We start from the raw sequence: 19,350 nt of genomic DNA, 5'->3' as shown, positions 1-19,350 counted from the left end.
CTTCCAGTCTCTGTGTTGCTCCCTGGTGCAGAACTGACAACCAGACACACAGAGATTAAGACTGCAGGGACATTTGCTGCTGCTGCAAATGTTTTCAAGGAGATGATCAAGGATCAGTCTAAAAATTACTGAATCGAGAGTTCTTTTTTTTCCAGACTGTATGATATGATTTGCAGATAAAACTGATTTAAACCAGCAATCTGAATGATAATAATGCAGATTATACCATTTTATTATAAAGTACAAAATTTTCAACCATTTCCATTGCATTCACATAGTTCACAATCAACACAAAAGACTTCTACTATGAAATTTCTGCAATGGAGTTCATTTCAGACATTCCATTTACAATGAGAAATTCCTAAGCTCTCAAGAATGTAAAGAAAATTTGCTGTATACAGGTGAAATGAGTGTGTGTGTATATTATATATATATATACACACACATACACACACACACACACACACACATACAATGAGTGTGAAAATGCACACGTTAATTTCTCAAAGTGTATGTAGTCCACTCTGCCGCTGATAATCTTCATAAAACTGTCTTAGCGACTCAGGAATTCTAGGGGTCACAATACTCAATGCATGTTGAAAATGTCGTCCCATAATACATTTGGCCTGTATATCTTCCTGAAGGGCTAGAAGGGCTGCTTCTCTGCAGACTGCTGTTATCTATAAATGAAAAACAAAAATAATTTACACACTCTTTTTTCAATCTGAAAATTCACCTTTGTTTCCAGATCAAACCTGATCTGAAGCGAAAAATGAAGTCATCACAAAAGAACATTAGTATATGCTGATGGCCTGGTTTTTACAGTGGCCCAGCTTCTAATACTTGATTTCTATTGAATGGGAGTCGTGGGTGCTCAGCACCTCTGAAAAATCAAACTATAATAGATCGAACTAAAAACCTCAGTCCATTACATCATAACGTCACAATTATTTCTAATTTAATTACCATATGCCGCTTCAGTGTTTTTAAACTCTCTGCAACACCTGATATATTAAAAATCCAGTGATTAGTGACAAACAATCTGACACATGTCTCTGTCGCTAAACCAGAAGAACAGATACTCCAAATCCCTGTGACTACTTTCTTCTTTAAACCCTAAGCTGAGAAAGAAGTAAATACAATTAATTCAGAGAGGAAAGCTGGGAGAAGGAAGGAAGAAAAGAGAGAGAGGAGTGTAGAGGGGGAAGAGGGTTATGGTCTCATACTCTGATATGTGTTTTTAAGCTCTCTGGACTTCAGACAGCGGAAACAGACTGATGCCAGTGTCACTCTAAAGACACATTACTGTGGTGAAAAAAGCTTGTGGAATGAAAAGAGATATTGTGATTTCCAGTGCAACAGGGAAAACAGTGATTGATATTGACTGCACCCTTATATCTGTAAATGAAAGAGCCAGCTGAAATGCATTTGTCCAGCCATTCAGCATATTTTCTCAGTTTGTTCACTTACTGAAAAGAGTTCCACTGCTTATGCTGTGCTAATTGTTGCCAAAGCTGTCAGTAGCTTTTTAGAGGATTTAGCAGCATGTTTAGGAAGCTTTCACAAAAAAACACGCATGGATTTAGATGGCTTTGTCAAGTTACAACAATATTACTATTAGTTCTGTGCTGCTCTAATGAGCAGTGAAGCTAAAACACTGCTGTTATGTATTTTAATGCTTTTCAATAGTACAGAGACACTGAATTGTTGAAGGATTGCTGAGATTTAATGCATCAACTTCTTACAGAGATGCAAAGTTCTAGAAACTAATGTAAACATCCTGACTATTACACTCATATTTTCTAGAAGAAGAAGAGGAATACTTCCCAATTCCTATCTATCACAGTTATAAAGCTACTTCAAATTAAATAAAACCTTTAGAAGGAGAGCAAACTATTGTGAAATTGTAGACTAAAAATAGGCCTAAACCAAAACAACATCCAAAAAACCCACTCTGAACTTTGAAATAATGTGGATCTTTGAAGTTCAGCCCTTTTCTCCCTAATACATAGTATGCCACGGCATTAGTTTTTCATTATACCAAATGGAATAACTCCTTTTTACATGTTGGTAATTTGTTTTCTAAAGTCTTTTCAGATCCACCAATGGAAAAAGAAAGAACAAATTTTCTTGGACAAATCTGCCTACAATGATCATTAATCATCTAGAACATTAGAGCTACTGAAGCAAAATATCACTCAACCAGCAGAAATGCAATGGTGAATGGCTTGTGTATTTTTTTACTGCTGGAAGCTCCAATATAGGGCAGAGTGAGGAGGAGCCCTGGTTTGGCAGATGTAATAAGACTTTAGAAAAAGAGGAAGCAAACATTATTACTTTATCTCCCTCTGTTTCACTGATATACTGCTACACAGAGGAGGAATTTGCCTACCAGCCAATACTTTCAATGGCTTTTATGTTGCCTCTAGGCTCCTGCCAAGACTATCAGCAACAGTGACCATAATTAACTTCCAAAGGCCACTAAGTTCTTTTATTTCTAGTTTTACTCTTAAGGACAGTGCAAGAAAGCTCCAAAGTATTTGAAAATTATAGGATATAAACATATCCCACTAAATCAATAAATTTTGTTTGGTTTTCAGGACTATTATAATTGCTCAGATGAGAAAAGCAAATAATTCACAAAAATAGTTATTATTAATTTTGCCTTTTCTTCTAGTTACATTCAAAACTCAAACTTTTTATTATTCAGAAGTGTTTGACTAAATCTGTAATACATTAATGTACTCCAAGGCTTTCTGTTGCTCAATATTCAAAATTTGGGCCATTGTGATTGGTCATGTAAATTACATGGTATGATTTATAGTCCATTGCTGACTTAGAATATCAGGTAGGTGAAGTGAAAGATTAAGGAAAGCAAATTTGAAGTAAGTTTTAAGTGTGCAAGCTTAAAATATTCTTCCCACAAGCATTCTCGCTAGTAAAATTCAACCCTATGTACACTTCTGGAAAGAGAACACAAAAGTGATTTGAATTTGAATTTGGTTTGATAAATTTACTTGCATTATTTGCCCAGCTCTACTGTTTAAGTACATATTATTACAGTTTCTCCAGTTCCTCTGCCTACCAGAACAATTAGTATTAGATTGCATGAAGCAGAATGGAGTGAGACAAAGAGAACAGGGAAGAGAAAGATCCCAGAACCAGTAGAAGGGAAGAGAGGGCTCAACAGCATGCTCTCCCCTTATATCAGGAGGCCACAGAAACTCTACAGTTGCAGGATTAGAGGGATGGAGGAATTTTTGAAAGACAGTTGAGGAGCCAGGAAGCAAGCTTCTCTCCAAACCTGGCAGAAACACACCAGGAAATCTGGTGGAAATCAATGCGGCTGACAGAGCATTATTTCCGCCCCCCCATGCCTTCTATGTACCTTGCAGGAAATGGCCCACAAAGGCATTCATTGTTTTATTACATTTCTTTCCTACCCTGAATAATATTGTTGCCCCTTCTTCAGGCACTAGTTTCCCTTTCTGAAATCAGTGTTGCACTTCTGCTGAGCAGTATAGAAATCTGAAGCCTTGCTAGAGTTGCCAACTTTCAAATTACACAAAACTGAACACCCTTGTCCCGCCCGTTCTCCAAGGCTTCGCCCCCGCTCACTCCATTCCCTCTCCCTCTGTTGCTCGTTCTCCCCCCACCCTCACTCATTTTCACCGGACTGGGGCAGGTGGTTGGTGTGCGGGAAGGTGTCAGCTAGGTGTGCAGTAGGGGACGAGGGGTTTGCGATGCAGGAGGGGGCTCCAGGCTGAGTCCGAGGGGTTTGGAGTGTGGAAGGGGGTTCCAAGCTGTGGCAGGGGGTTGGGGCACAGGAGGGGGTAAGGGTTCTAGGAGAGAGTTTGGATACCAGAGGCAGCTCAGGGCTGGGGTATGGGTTGGGGCACAGAAGGGGGTGCAGGCTCTGGGAGGGAGTTGGGGTCCTGGTAGAGTTTCAGGGTGTGGGCTCTAGGTGGCACTCACTTTGGTTGACTCCCCACAAGTGGCAACATGTCCCTCGGCTCCTAGGAGGAGGCTCAGCCAGGTGGTTCTGCATTCTGCCTCTGCCCACAGGCACCACCCCCGCAGCTCCCATTGGCATGGTTTCTGGCCAATGGGAGCTGCGGAGCTGGCGCTTAGCTTGGGGCAGCGCACGAAGCTCCTGTGGCCATCTCTCCACCTAGGACCCAAGAGACACATCGCCGTTTCTGGGGAGCTGCGCAGAGCCAGGTTGGGAGCCTGCCAGCCCCATGCCAACTGGACTTTTAATAGCCTAGTCAACGGTGCTAACTGGAGCCGCTAGGATCTCTTTTCGATCGGGTGTTCCAGTCAAAAACAGGACACCTGGCAACCCTAACCGTTAGCAACAGATCAGGCAATATATATTTAAGAAATTATTGTAGAGGTGCAGGACATTTCCTGGGGATTAGAAGCCAGCTAGGAGGAGTTGAAGGTTTGAGGTGCAGCCGAAAGTTGTTAATCCCATATGGAACACAGAAAAGTACTTAAATTATTAGTGCTATTATAAACTAAAACTAAAACAATATTTACACATATGGGGTTTTTTTTTCTATATGGGATGATAGAGAACTACATTACACATTAGTCTGACTGCTTGGATCATATCTCAGAATATCTTTCACTTTCTAATCACATTAATAAAGCAGATTAACAAAAACATGAGGTATTAACAAAGAAGCTGAACCACCCACAGGGAACTCTAAGCTCAGGAGAAAAAATAACTAATTTACAAATCTTACTATGCAAGCCCAGGAAGCTAGTTTATGAAATGACTATATGAAACAAGAAAAAACGTCACTTCCCATCTGAAGTGATACCCCCCTCAAAGCCACCCAGGACCTCACAGCTGTATTACAAATATGATGAATATTAAAATAGAGAAATTTAAATCTTAAAAATAAAATGAGCACCAGTTACTGTTCCTAAATAAGCATCACTCAGGGTAACCCTTCCTCCCCCCAAACCAATGGTTAAACTGGCTGATTCAACTTGGCTGACTCCCACTCATTTTTGTATTAAGTACCAACTCTTTCCAGCAGGCTGAAAGTCCTTTTCAGCTTCTTTGTATTTAAAGTGCTCTAAATAGCTTTCAAGAACGTTAAAAAGGAATGAGTTTTTGTGTTAAAGTCTGAGGTATTTTCAAGAAAGTGGTTTTGTTAACACACAGGCTGCTGGGAACACCTGTGAATGTTGAGTTTAATTGGGCTGCAGCTGGTGCTGATTGTATGTGGGTAACTGTCATACTGATTGGTTGGCTGCACACTGTGTTTCACTTTTCTTTTTTCCTTCTTTTCTAGCTTTTTCCCCCGCACCCCCCAAATAGATGTTGTAAGGGGTTGTGTGTAAGAGGGATTAGGAACTTAAACCAGAATGGTATCCTGTGGTTTGTGAATAGTGCAAATTGTGGGGCTTCCTGGATGAAGACTACCTGAAAGACTGTTTCTGCATGGAGTGCACCTAACGAGGCGCTCTAGAAGGAAGATTATGGATCTGGAGTGCCAATTTTCCAACTCAGCATTCAGAAGAGTGAAAAAGACTCATAAATGACATTTTAAAAAGACATGAATAATCCAAGAGCCAAACCCTGAGGGCCAAAATGTCTGTTTTTACTCAGTCTTTTCTCATGCAAACTCCCATCAAAGTCAGGATGTCTGATTCTCCTCTCTCGTAGTGTAAACAAGAAGTGACTCCACTGGGTAAAAGCAGAGTAATGACTATCTAGAGAATTAGTTTGCACTAGAGGTCTGTGTGCACTAGCATATTGCACCCAGACTGGCCCAGGCGGATCCTGCTGGCATGCACTAAAAGTTCCCTAGTGTGCGTTAATGTACTACTGTTTGAATAGTATAGTAATTCTCAGTTGAAACAGTTCTACATTAATGTGCACTAGGGAACTTCTAGTGCACACCAGCAGGGTCCACACAGGTCAGTAAGCATACAACCAGGGTGGCTCCAGGCACCAGCACGCCAAGTGCGTGCCTGAGGCGCCAAGCCACGGGGGCGTTCTGCTGGTCGCCGCGAGGGCAGCAGGCAGGCTGCCTTTGGCGGCTTGCCTGTGGAGGATCTGCTGGTCCTGCGGCTTCGGCGGAACTCTCGCAGGTGTGCCGCCGAATCTGAGGGACTGGGGACCTCCCGCAGGTAAGCCGCCAAAGGCAGCCTGTGTGCCGCGCTTGGGGTGGCAAAATACCTAGAGCCGCCCCTGCATACAACGATCTGGCGTACACTGGAATCCACACCCCGCTAGTGCAGATTAATGCACCATGTAGACAAGCCCTACGTGAGAAGAGAATCAGGCCCATGAAGTTTGTCATGGAAGACTCTTAAAAAATCACAGAGTAGGGAGCAGCCTGGAGGATGAACTGTTGCAGGCACAGCAGACAGGAGACAGAGAGAGTGCTAATAGTGTGCTAAAATCGAACTTTGCTTCCCACTGATTCAGTGAGAACAAAACAATAACTAGGTATTCCTAGATTTGGGCTTTTCATACAAAAGTGGATAAAAGTACATCAAGGTGCCATGCAAACTAAATTTTCTTTAAAACATGACTGAACCAAAATGCTTTAAAGTAGCTAGAAATGGGTATCGTATTTGAAAATTAAAGATTTTAAGTCAGTATTTGCATCTTACTGTAAATAATCCTATTTTGTCTGTAAAAGAACCTCAGGGATGATAATGAATGCTGTGCCTGAATTTTTTATCTTCTCTTAGGTTATTATAATATTTTTATTCCTTTAGGAAAAGGATAACTCCAAAAGGGATGGAATAACTCTGATTATGCTGCAAAATGTCCCCACTGATACAAAACCAGAAATGTTACTTAGATCAATTATTCAAAAGACACATCAAACCTTTGGCAAGAAATAAACAATCTTCAATCTCTTCATTATGCTGAATACAGTTCCTTTTTAAAGGCTGTGTTCTATTTTTGGCAATTTGGAAAAAGAACTAATATATCACAAACATAGTGAAGTAAAAGTCCACTCACAATACAGTTCACATTCTGTAAAGAATCTAGCTATCCATTCTACAAATTCTTATACTATGCCCATCACAGTAGCATCAGAGTACCTACAGTCAATACCTGAATACTTAATTAGAGCCACAACTAATTCACACAGATCTTGACCAGTAATCACTATTTTAGATTACTTTCCTATGTCACAGGGGTGTTTTGATGATAAATACATTAAAGATTCTGAGGTTCTCAGATACTATGGTAATAGAGACCATATGTATCTAAGACCAACACATAGTTTTCATTTCAGTTTTTAATAATATGCATTTGAAATGTTATTAACTACTTCAAGTAAAAGTTCATAGATAAGATAAAGCCTATAGCATCCTAAATACATGAGCAACATCTTGAGACATATGGTCTTTTATTCTGATACTCTCCTCTACAATAATGTGCTTAAATAAAATATTATTTATATAAATCAGGGTGCTTCTTTCCTCTTTCTGGTTAGTAAAAACAAGAGTTCAGTAAAAGTCATAACATTGAATAGTTTATTAAAGAAAAACCAGACTTGTAGGAAAGACGACGGAACTTTGCAATTCATGATTGATGAGGATTTCCTGTCAACATGAGAGAGGACAGACAGTATAATTTATGTATATCCTCCATCCATGATCCAAAAGATTGGCCGACCAGTCTCTGCTAGCCAGACACAGGTTCAGAAGAGCAGATTGAAGAAATGTAAGAAACAAAACCTGTCACCTCTACAGTTTTTATTAGATAAGATCAGTAAAGGACTTGGAAGTTGGTGTTTAGAAAAGGAGGACAAAATATGAGCTTCAGGATAAAAAACATGCCATGCTTGAGGAGAAAAATCTCAATCATGAATCGCAAAGCTTTCCCCTGTATTACTACAAGCCTGCTTCTATATTTAGTATAAAATCAATGCTTCACTTTTTTGTTTAACTATTTATACACACAGAGAGGAAAGGCCTATGTGACAAATCCGTAGCATAGGTTTTGCAAGTGTTCACACCATCTGTACACACAATCTGACAATGAGAGTTCCATGCCTGTGGTGCCTCCAACTGTCATCCCCTACTCTCAGTTGGGGAAGCTGTGCTTCAGATCTGTCTCCTGGCTTCCTGGTCTAAGTATTGTTATCACCAGGCCCACAGAACCTCACAAACAGGTGACAAGTGTCAGAGGGGTAGTCGTGTTAGTCTGGATCTGTAAAAAGTGACAAAGAGTTCTGTGGCACCTTATAGACTAACAGACATATTGGAGCATGAGCTTTCGTGGGTGAATAACCACTTCGTCAGATGCAGTATTCAGACGAAGTGGGTATTCACCCATGAAAGCTCATGCTCCAATACGTCTGTTAGTCTATAAGGTGCCACAAGACTCTTTGTTGCTACAAACAAGTGAGGGAGGGAGTGATCATGGGCAACTGGGCAGTCATTATGAAAATACAGAGGTGGGGGTAATGTTATAGGTAGAGAATGAGCTTGACATGCCTGGCCCATACAATTGCTTATTTGACACTGCAAAACCTAGGGTCCTTTGTCTTTATGTGGGTAAACATCACAGAGAGCTAGACATGTACATCTACATAGACATATATATATGTATCTGTCATGCTTATTCTACGACGCTTACATACATATATACACACATACACACAGAGAACAGAAGAGATAGATGCCTAGAATAAACCACAAGGACTATTCAGGAACTACAGCATAATGTTTGTATGATGAAGTCTTCATGGAATAAATCAAGATCTTCAACGGTAGATGCAAAAGTGTCTTTGCATATATTTCTATTCATTCTGGCATGATTTAACAGCCCGAGTGAATTTTTGAATGTAGTTGTAAGCTTTATTTTTTCCACTGTCTCTTTAAAAAATTACTAGACATGGTATCTTTCCAAGCAATATATTAAACGTGTAAATTCCAATTTAACCTTTGTAACTACAAGCCCAAAATGCCGGTTCCTTTCCAAAACTTACAAAGTTGATATAGATCCCATCATTCTGGCAGAGACATGGCATAGTTGAACCTTTAACAAAAGAATTCTGTAACATGATGAGTTTTTACATGCTGGGACAAAATATTTTTAAACAGCATTCTCTGCCAACTTCTAGTTTTGGCTATATTTGTGCAACCTAAAAACAAAACAAAACAAAAAACCCTCCACGTGTTTCCATACAAAATTAAGTTAAACTCAGAATTATTTCATTTTCATATAAATATTTAAGTGAGAAAGTTTAACTTCCTCCCTTAGAGGTGGAGCAGGAAGCCATATTTTACTTTTTTATATTACACACACACACACACACACACACACACACACACACACACACACACACACACACACACACTCTTTCTGATTTTCTAGAGGCTTGGCTTATAAAATAGTTTTTTTTTTACTTATACATACACATACAAACACTTTTTAATTAAAAGTGATTAACAATGTAGTGTTTTCACTTACAGTAGTACTGCAGAAAACATGTGCATGGAGCCACTATTAGTATGCTGAATGCCCCCAGCAAGATGGATTGAATTATGCTAAATAAAAATCTTCCGAGACTTGCAAGACATGTCATAGCTGTAGGTAGTGCTATCTTAGGGACCTATGTAGAACAAAACAACCTTTGCAGCTGCTGGCTTACAAAAGGCATTATAGTTATGGCATTAAACAGCTGGTTATGACTGCTCTCTTCTCAGGAGCAGAGATAGGGAGAGCATCTTGCTTTGACATGATGTCAGATGACACACTGAGTGTATATAATAATGTAGTATGGGAAGACAGAATATTCTGCAGCTGCCTGATGTTTAGTCAGCTGGGCCTCACTTCTCCTAGTCTGATTACTCCTTTTTTAAATTCAGCTGGGTGAAGAAATTGAGACCTTTTGGGCTCCTGTCCAAACAAGGCATGCAAAGAAAGAGAAGGAATTTTGTAAGGTTCCTCATGCCCTACTTGTCTGTGGGAACTGGGACAGCAGCCCTCTCTTTAGTAGGTCAAGAGTAAGAGATTTCTCCCTCTCTCTGTTTTCTTCCTTAACAACCAAAGAACACTTTAGACTAGTCCTTCACTCCTAAGTATCAGAGGGGTAGCCGTGTTAGGCTGGATTTGTAAAAGCAGCAAAGAGTCCTGTGGCACCTTATAGACTAACAGACGTATTGGAGTATGCATCTGAAGAAGTGGGTATTCACCCACGAAATCTAATGCTCCAATACGTCTGTTAGTCTATAAGGTGCCATAGGACTCTTCACTGCCTTCACTCCTAACAGTGTCACAGAGCGAGATACTGCTAGTACTCTAGTAATTTCTATGGGTTGCTACAGCCAGTAAAAGAAACACAGAAAAGTCTGTGGCATAAAGATGATCAAACTCTTCTCCCCTTTCCACCTGACTAGCCTCACAACTCCCAGTAGGGAGTGGTCTAAACTGGTTTTGGATTCTTCGCAGCAGGCTGTTTTCCTGAATAGTGACCATGGCTGTCTACCATCGATGCTGCACAGAAAGCCCCTCAAACAAACAAAAAACTAGCAGAGTATTTATCTTGAATAAAGGGAGGAGCAAGAAATGCAGTTAAATCCACTAGAAACTTTACTATTGCTATTGATTTAACAAGGACGGCACAGATACTATGATGATGGTCAGCTGTACAAAACCAATAGATAGATGAGAGAATGATGATATACCAGCGATTTACTTTTTTGTTTAACCATTTATACACACATATGTGGAGAGGAGGGATGTTAGCAAAAGGTTAGTTAGATAGGGTCCTTAATGTAAATGTTGTATAGTCCATAACAGAAATTCTCTTGCCTTTGTATATGACATTCCCCCGTGTCTAAATGTCCAGGGAACTTCCCTGGGGAAAACCTGCAGGAAGGGAGTCATTTCCCTTTGGGCAAACAGAATGCTAGGGTTTGCCATACTATTGAGCTTAGTGTTCAACCACCAGACCCTGCAAGAACCCTGTGATGTCCAGTGTTCTTCATTACTCTCTGTGGACATTCTCATGCATGGGTATTATTTTTATTTTCATTGTGGCAGTGCCGAGAGACTCCCTTTCTTCCTGACTGCGAACAGAATCCCTGCCAGGGTAAACTCCTACACCATCATAGGGATGAAAGCAAGTTGGAGAGAAATGGCTGCTTGAAGAAGCTGCAACTGCCTTAGATGACAGGGAATGTGTGGAGAAAGAGCTGAAAAAGGTGAAATGCTACAGAATTATGCAGAGTACCAACCAACAACAAAAAAATGAACAAAAATAAAACCCAAAAAGAAATATTACAAACAACAGCAGAGCTAGCTTTTGGGACTTGTGTAATCCATAGCCTAGGAGGGAGCCATATTTGGGGAACAGTCATAAATTGAATACAGCATTGTAAAGTCCACTACGTGTGTGTGCTGATCAGTGCTTTGATGACTTTACCTACCTGCTCTGAGGGAAGACCCAATTGACCTTTCCCTTTCTCACCTACCATCACTTGTGTAAGTAAAATCAAGTGCCTCTGTCCTCACAGCTATGGGTGAGGAGAAAGTAAAGTGAGATGAGGAAAGGGAAGGCGAAGGAGAGAAGAGATAAATAGGATTTGGGTGTGGAAGGAGAAACTGAAGAGATGGGAGCCCCTGCGGAATAACTCAAATCCTAGCCAATCCTAAACATGATTTTATGGCCAGAACAGTGAGAATATAGAAGTCTGTAGTGGAAGTTCCTTCACTAGTAACAGGCAAATATAAGTTAGGCAGGCACTTTAAAATAATCAGTATTTTTCTGGGGGACTGAGTGACTTATGCTGGCACTAAGTATTACCTGTCTGTAAAATCTATAATTGTGTGGAAACAGTCTCCTTCAGGCAGCTTGCACTGCACATTTGTAGTACATTTTTCATGAACGTTGATAAATACATTGAACATGCAGTCAAATTATACCATTACACAATAAAGCAGATTTGTTGCCCTCAGTGCCATCCTATCAAATGTAGTTATCAGATTGGTGCAACTCAGAGGAAGCTGATGAGAAACTACATTACTTAACCAGAATATGCAGATTATTTACTATTGTTTCAATGTAATCTCAGTTCCATAACTTCTTACTTGTCAGTTAAAGCTAATGACATCTTTATCTCACACTGTCTTTCTAGTATCTTTTTGTCCATTGATATTATTTCAGACTCTTCTCATGAGGCCCGAGTAATGAAATTTGCACAGGGATTCTCTGTGTAAATGTGAGGGAAATGGAGACCTACCCAAATTCTAGATTATTATAATTACTATTTGTATTGAAGTAGGTGCCCAGAGGTCCTGACCAAGATCGGGACCCCCTGATTATGATAGGTCATATAAATACACAGTAAGAGACAGTCCCTGCCACAAAGAGCAAACAACTTAAAGAGACAAGACAGACAAAAAGTGGTAAGGGAACCAAAGACAGACATGACATGTCTTGCCCAAGTGCCAGATCAGTGACAGAGCCCAGAATTGAACCTAAGTTTCCTGACTCCCTTTCCTGTGTCTTATCCACATGAATTGCTCTGTAACAATACTAAAGTCTATGGGTTGCACAAGACTCAACTGTTTAATCACTACTCCCATATGAGGGTTTTAGATGGGGGTGACACCTAGTTATGGACCAACTGGCCATGAACGCTGGACTTCCCTCATCCTGCCCGCACACATTTCCCCCACTCTTTTGTGAATGGAAGCCATACGGAACACAGCATGTAGCAGGGAGTGGACCCCTCTAAACAGACTCACTTTGGCTTGCTACTCCCTTATCAGGAAGTTGAAGCAGATTAGTACTACTGCTTTTGAGGTGTATGCTCCTGCAGGTAGGTGTGTGTGTAGGGTTTAGCAAATAATGAATATAATCTTTATTACAATTCCCAGGTAATTACAAAATAAAAGAAAGAAAATTCCCAGACTTACAAACAATGCGCTGCAAGTCTGATAGCAGATCCTGTACAAGCATTGGTTTGTATATAGAACCTGGAATCAATTATATGTTTTCTGTCTGCCTGCCTCCTCCCCCCCACTTTTTTTTTTTTTTTAATAAAAAAAGGAAGGATTAAAAAAAAAAGTCTCCACATCCCCACCACCAATATCAAGTTGCAATACATACCATGCTCACCATAAGACTTCAGGGCAATCATGAACATTTTTCGTTCTATAAGGCAATGTTTTAAAGGATGAAGTGTCAATGTCAGGTTGGGATTTCATGGTTTCTGTTGGTTTGCATCACCCAACATTTCCTTTATTTACATATATGCCCAAATTTTTTAACGTCAGGCATACAAAATTGTCTAAGCTGATCATGTGTGTACGAAATATCTGATATGTGTGTTCAAATGCTGCCTTTGAGTGTGCAACTTATGGAATACAATGAAATTTCAAATTTGAAAAATCTGGCCCATAATATAATGAACATCATTTTCTATTTAGCAGGTGTTTGTGATTGGCAATATCTACATTATAACTATGATAGTTCTGGCAATAAATATGTACGTGTAAGCACAGTGAAATCTTCTAATGGTGAAGTAAATTATTTCACAAAACCATTACTGAAATTGCAATTGTCACATTGCAATGCACTAAAACAATTTGAGACTTTTATTTGCCTTCATTAAATGGTGTTTCACTAAAATAAAGTCTGCAATAAGCACGTTATATTGTAAAGCTATGCACATGTATACCACTAGTTTCCCCAACAGGATACTTTGCTATAGATCATTCAAAATCCTATGTAACAAATATTTAAATATTTATGCTGCTTTTTTGGGGAAACAAAGACCTTCCACCCCCAAATGGACACAGTATTCAAATTTCACTGCCAAACATTATAACACGTCCTTCCCAAAGTTAATTTTTAATTTCCTGACTAAGTTGCATGAGAAATTTTCAAATAGTCTTGGCACCCACTTCACAGCATGCAGGGACCTAATTGCTGGAGTGAATGCAGAGTCAGCCCTAATGGAAACCTCCAGACTAACTGAACGATTTCTGCAAAATAAGTTAGATGGTTAAATTAAGTTCCAGAAACCACTGAAATTCAAAAAATGATTACAAATGTAATATAATGGGCTCTGCATAAAGGGATACAGGTGTCTTAAACATGTCACACAAAATCTGATGATTTTCTGTTTTGATTTTTTTCTAATTTCACAACTCACATAGGCTGCAGATGGCTATAAATCTTTGCACCTTCTCCATTATGAACGACTCTTTCCTTCTATTCAATTTTCTTTATTTTACCTTAAGTCACCCTAATCATGCTCACATCTACTACTGATGATTATATTAGCCCTAAAAGAGTCCTTAAACAAATGAAAAGTACTGACTTCCATTCCTAAAAGTCCTGCTTCCAATTTTCTAAAGGAAATTAAATAATGTATAAATCAAATCCTGGGCTCAGGCCCAGGCAGCTGAACATTGCTTTGTCCTTTCAAAGTGAAGAGGAAGTGTCTGCTGCAGAAGGGACAAGCCAAGAGAAATAAAGCTTAACCTCAGCTCCATGTGAAAGCAATTTGGGATAATCGAGGGAATCTGCAAATAGGTTAAAAATGGGACCACATACTAACAGGAGAACTATACATGGAAGTCAGAAATGTATCAAGAGCTGATCTCTACCTTGGGAAGTGACATATTTCTAACATATTTTGTAGTGTTATAGTTGTGCTGGTCCCAAGATATTAGAGGGACAAGGTGGGTGAGGTAATAGCTTTTATTAGACCAACTTCTGTTGGTGAAAGGGATAAGCTTGGAGTGGGCTACAAAAGGCAGGAAGAAGAGGAGACAACAAACAGGAAGTGAGAGATCTATTTATAGCTGACAATTGTCAGGTCATGGTAATCTTGCCATTTTTGAGCTTCCACTATTTAGGAATAAGTTCAGTCACACAACTTGAGGACAAGCCAGCTATGTAGCTAGTGTTTCACTGAAACACTAGCTACATAGCTGGCTTGTCCTCAAGTTTTATTTCTTTATTTTATTTCTTTATTTTATTTACATCATTTACATCATTTTATTTCTTTATTAAAACAATTTTCTAGTTGTGTCTAACCCAGCGCTCTAGCTATCCTTCGCAAACTGGTGGACCGCAAAGCACTTGCTGTTATCTACAAACAACTGGCTTGTAACATGGGGCTGGTTCCTCCCTTTTAATGAAATATATCAGCTGGGAAACAAAGGAAACAAAAAATGTGCTAAATACTGTCCTAATATTATTTGCCATGTAACTGCTGTAATTACCAGAGGGCTTTATAGGACTAATGAGGGGAGAGATATTCCATGAGATGATTCTCTCTCTTAAAATGAGGTCCACATCATCTGAAAGCTTTTAATGAAAGTCTACAGTGGATCTGAACACCCTCAGAATTTTGATTCCGTGTGAATGGGAGTGGGGAAAGTTAATTATCTGAACCCAGCTCTGAATTTCAGAGTTGATCTTCATCTGTATAATTAGGCTTAACCAAAACCCTAAATATAACCCAAACTTTGGTGGAGTGGCAGAGAGAAAGGTAGATGAAATCCAGATAGGAAGTCTGCACTTAATCAATTCCACCACTACTATTAACTAATAACATCTTAGTTGCCTTATCTCTAGAAAGCTACAATCTAAATAATTTTAGATACAACATAACTGACCATTTGGCTTCATGGAACAATCACTTGCCAGAGAAACAAATCACAACAGAAGATTTCAAAGTCTCTGGCTTAATCTAGTAAGCAACATGAAGACTGATTTTCAGCACATCATTTATTCAACTAACCAAAAAATAAACTGGGCTGCTGGCAAAAACATGAGATTTGCCAGTTTATGGTTATTATGTACAAATATGAATTTCAGTGGAACTTACTTTGACTGTTACAAGCATGTGGGGGAAACAAACAATGAAGCAAGTAAATATTCATAAATTATTTTAAAGTACAGCGTTTATATGTACATCCCATTGTGTTTATTTGTTAATATTCAGAGGATCTTGACTAACTGCTAAAACTATTTAAATCACAGTTTATAGTTCATCCTAATGTTAGACATCTTTATTTAAAAAGAATCTCGATTAACCAGGAGGAACCAAACATTGACTTTCTTCATACATTTTATAAGTATCAGAGTAACAGCATAAACAACATTTAGATTTAAACTGGCAATTCAGTAAGTCATTATCTTTAGGATTTTCTTATCCTCATCACCCTTCACCACAAAGATTCTATGCTAATTAAACATTTGTAGTTAAGGGAGTATTTAAAAACAAACAAACAAGGAAACAAAGTCTTTAGTATGACCACAGGACTTTATATAAACATGACTAGTCAACTCATCTGTCAGACCTCTAGGATTTCTCATCACTTTGTCTTTGTAAGGCACCAAATTCCAATAACAAAAAAACACTGAACATGAAGATGGAATTAGAGAATAAGTAAGTTTTCACAGAATGTGGTTGTTTGCCATTTTTTAAATTTAAATGGAAACTATGTTGCTCACACACGAAACGAGAAGGGGAACCTAAAAAGGGGAGAGGTACCTTTCTCTCTTTCAGGCCCTGCTTCGAGAAAGCATTCTTATTCAGGAAAGCACTTAAACATATGCTTACCTTTAAGTTCCATTGGAGTCACTAAGCCTTAAGCACATGATTAAAGTTAAGCATGAAATTAAGCACTTTCCTGAACAGGGATGCTTAAGTGCTTTTCTGATTTGTAGCCTAGGCAAAGTCCCACAGAGAAATTTACTATGCATGTGTTCAACTAACAAACAAATTATTCTTGGTACTTTAAGATATTTAATTGTTCTGCAAGATTTCAGCTCAACAATAGGACTATTTCTATTAAAGAGTAGGTGACAATTCCCTCCACCCAAAAAAACAACCACCTCCGAGTAATTCTCTCCCCACCTCCCCAATATCTGCTCATCTCTTAAAAGAAAATGACTTTTCATAAAGTTCCACATCACAGAACTACTGTTTTCTTTTGAAAAGGAAGGCACCCCTGGATTTTAAATCTTTAGGCCCCATTTCTCTGATAAGCTAGATATCTCCCACATACCATAGAGACTGTATGTGGAATCCCAAGTATTCATAGTCTGATTAAATAACTAATGCCAAAATATTTGTACTAGTATTGATGGCTCAGAGGACTGGTAAAATAATCTTCATTAATAAACCATAATAAAGCACTTACATAGTGCTTTATATCTTAAGCATAGTATAAATATCAATTGTTACTTCTTATAGGATATTACTCTGAATGAAGCACAACATCAGTAGCATTCTGTATCATGGATTCCCTAGAACACTCACGTGGAACACATTTTAACAAAGATTCTCTTTAACCGCCTTTCCTCCCTTTCACAATTGCATGGACCACCTCCTCCCATTTGTGATTGCGTGACATCCCTGAGTTGTAAGCTGTTTGAGGCAGTGGCTGTTTTTTTGCATATGTTTATACAATGCTAACACAATGGGTCAAGGGCCTCCTGGTACTCTTACAATATAAATAAATATAGTAATAATTCTCATATTATTGCATACTGTATGAGTCATTAAAATATTAAACAGTTAAATATCAATCACCTCTTTTCAGACACTAATAAAGGGAAATATGGAGTAAACATGAGGATCTAGTGGCCTGATTACAGAACTGGAAGTCAAAATTCCTGGCTCTTATCCTTGACTCCAGTAATAATGCCCTCTTTGGCCTTTAACAAGTGACTTAGGGCAAGAATTTTAAAGGTATTTAGGCACATAAAGATGCAAACAGGCACCTAGTGGGATTTTCATGGGCATCTAGGAGCTTCTGCAAATCCCATTAAGCACCAGTCTGCAACTTAGGTGCTTAAATACTTTACAAAATCTGCCCCTAACTCCTCTGTTTTAGTTCCCCCCACCTGTAAAATAGGGATGTCAGTGATACTTACCTATCTATATATCTATCCAACACACAGGTGAATTGTGAAGATTATTTAGTTAATGTTAATATAGCATTCTGAAGACTGAAAGTTCTAAATTCTGTAGGTGCTAAATACTGACCTATTAAAGTAAAATAATCTTACTGAGATATTTGCTGTCCAGTTCGCTAATCTGCTCTACGGTATTCCATACCTAATAGGAGTCTGAAAATCACTTTGACAGAAATGAAACAGAAATATCCAATCACAAATCATGAGAAGGTTTTTGTCTCAGTACTGACTTTTGTACAGGAGTGAGAAATCCAAGGCACAATATGCAGGATGTCTGAATGAATAAACTGCTCTCTGTAATACTATGCTCTGTCCTCTAAGCAAAGATAAAAACCTACTTGACAATTTGATAAACACATGTTCAAGTGCAGCTATTATCCGGTGTTCAACCATGCACTTCTGTATAAAAATAGAAAACTGTTTATGTACTGCCTGATGAGCACATTGTCCTTGTTTACAGAATAGCACTTAATAAACTCAAGTTAACTTCTTATGAACAGTTAACCATTAGAAGGTAGTGTGATGAATCTGATAAATGGGAAATTACCATTCCCAGCAGAACTATGACTCTCCAGGATGGACAAGCAGAAATATCCCATGTCCTGGCCAACAGAGGGAGGAGGAGGTGGGAAATTCTTTGAAAGAACCTCACTCAGGAAGCAATCTCTCTCTGGGGAAGCCAGTGGATGTGGCGAGGAGGGGAACAGGCTGTGGCAGGAGCCAGAAAGCCATGCTTGGAGGAGGCTGCGACTGGAAGACCGTGTAGATGCAGTCAGGTTGGTGCATAATTTGTGGGATGCAGCTAAAACTGGGCCGGGGCCTGCAGCCAAAAATACACTGACCCACTGAACACATTAAGGGCAATATATTGTAGTATGTGTATTTATGATGAAAACACTCATCTATATAATACATGGTTGTAGGCTCCCAAGAAAGAGAGATTGTCAGTCATATAATAAAATGTATTTTAATAAACTTGCACCTGCTCCCCTATCAGCCACTGTAGGGATGCAGAATCATTGGGTATAAGCCTACCCTGGCCATGCCTCCTTCAGCCTGCCCCTGCTCTGCCTCCACTACATCCTCTGTACACAGTAGAACATACCTTGCAACTAGGAATGCTATGAAAAAGGCAGAAAGAAGGCTCTGTACATGGTGTATTGGTGGTCTTCATCAGCACTAATCACCAAAGCAGCCTTACACCAGCCCTGTGCCCTTTTCCACCAGCACTGATCGCTCAAGGGGCAACTATGAATCTGGCCTCAGGTGCGAGTGCTCTACCAGGAACAGGCCCAATGACTGTAACAATATTTGAAAGAGTTCAGCACCACACAGGTCTAGGTCCTATATTAGTAACTACTTTCTTTCATTAGGTTTATATCTTATTCACCATTAGGCCAATTTCTCT

General features: G+C 39.2%; 1 protein-coding gene across 2 annotated transcripts in view; it reads right to left on the bottom strand.

The window, feature by feature from the left end:
- Positions 1-207: 207 nt before the first annotated feature.
- The window catches only part of SPATA5 (spermatogenesis associated 5), a 313,506-nt gene continuing 294,363 nt past the window's right edge, over positions 208-19,350 (bottom strand). For both annotated transcript variants that reach the window (XM_050946311.1, XM_050946312.1), the window contains exon 16: positions 208-680. In XM_050946311.1, the coding sequence (XP_050802268.1) occupies positions 504-680 (177 nt within the window). In that variant the 3' untranslated portion in view covers positions 208-503. The remainder of the gene's footprint in view (positions 681-19,350) is intronic.

Source organism: Gopherus flavomarginatus, chromosome 3 (assembly GCF_025201925.1).
Source record: "Gopherus flavomarginatus isolate rGopFla2 chromosome 3, rGopFla2.mat.asm, whole genome shotgun sequence".
Lineage (NCBI taxonomy): Eukaryota > Metazoa > Chordata > Testudines > Testudinidae > Gopherus > Gopherus flavomarginatus.
The sequence above is the reverse complement of the archived record's forward strand: the minus strand, read 5'-3'. Positions and strand labels throughout refer to the sequence as shown.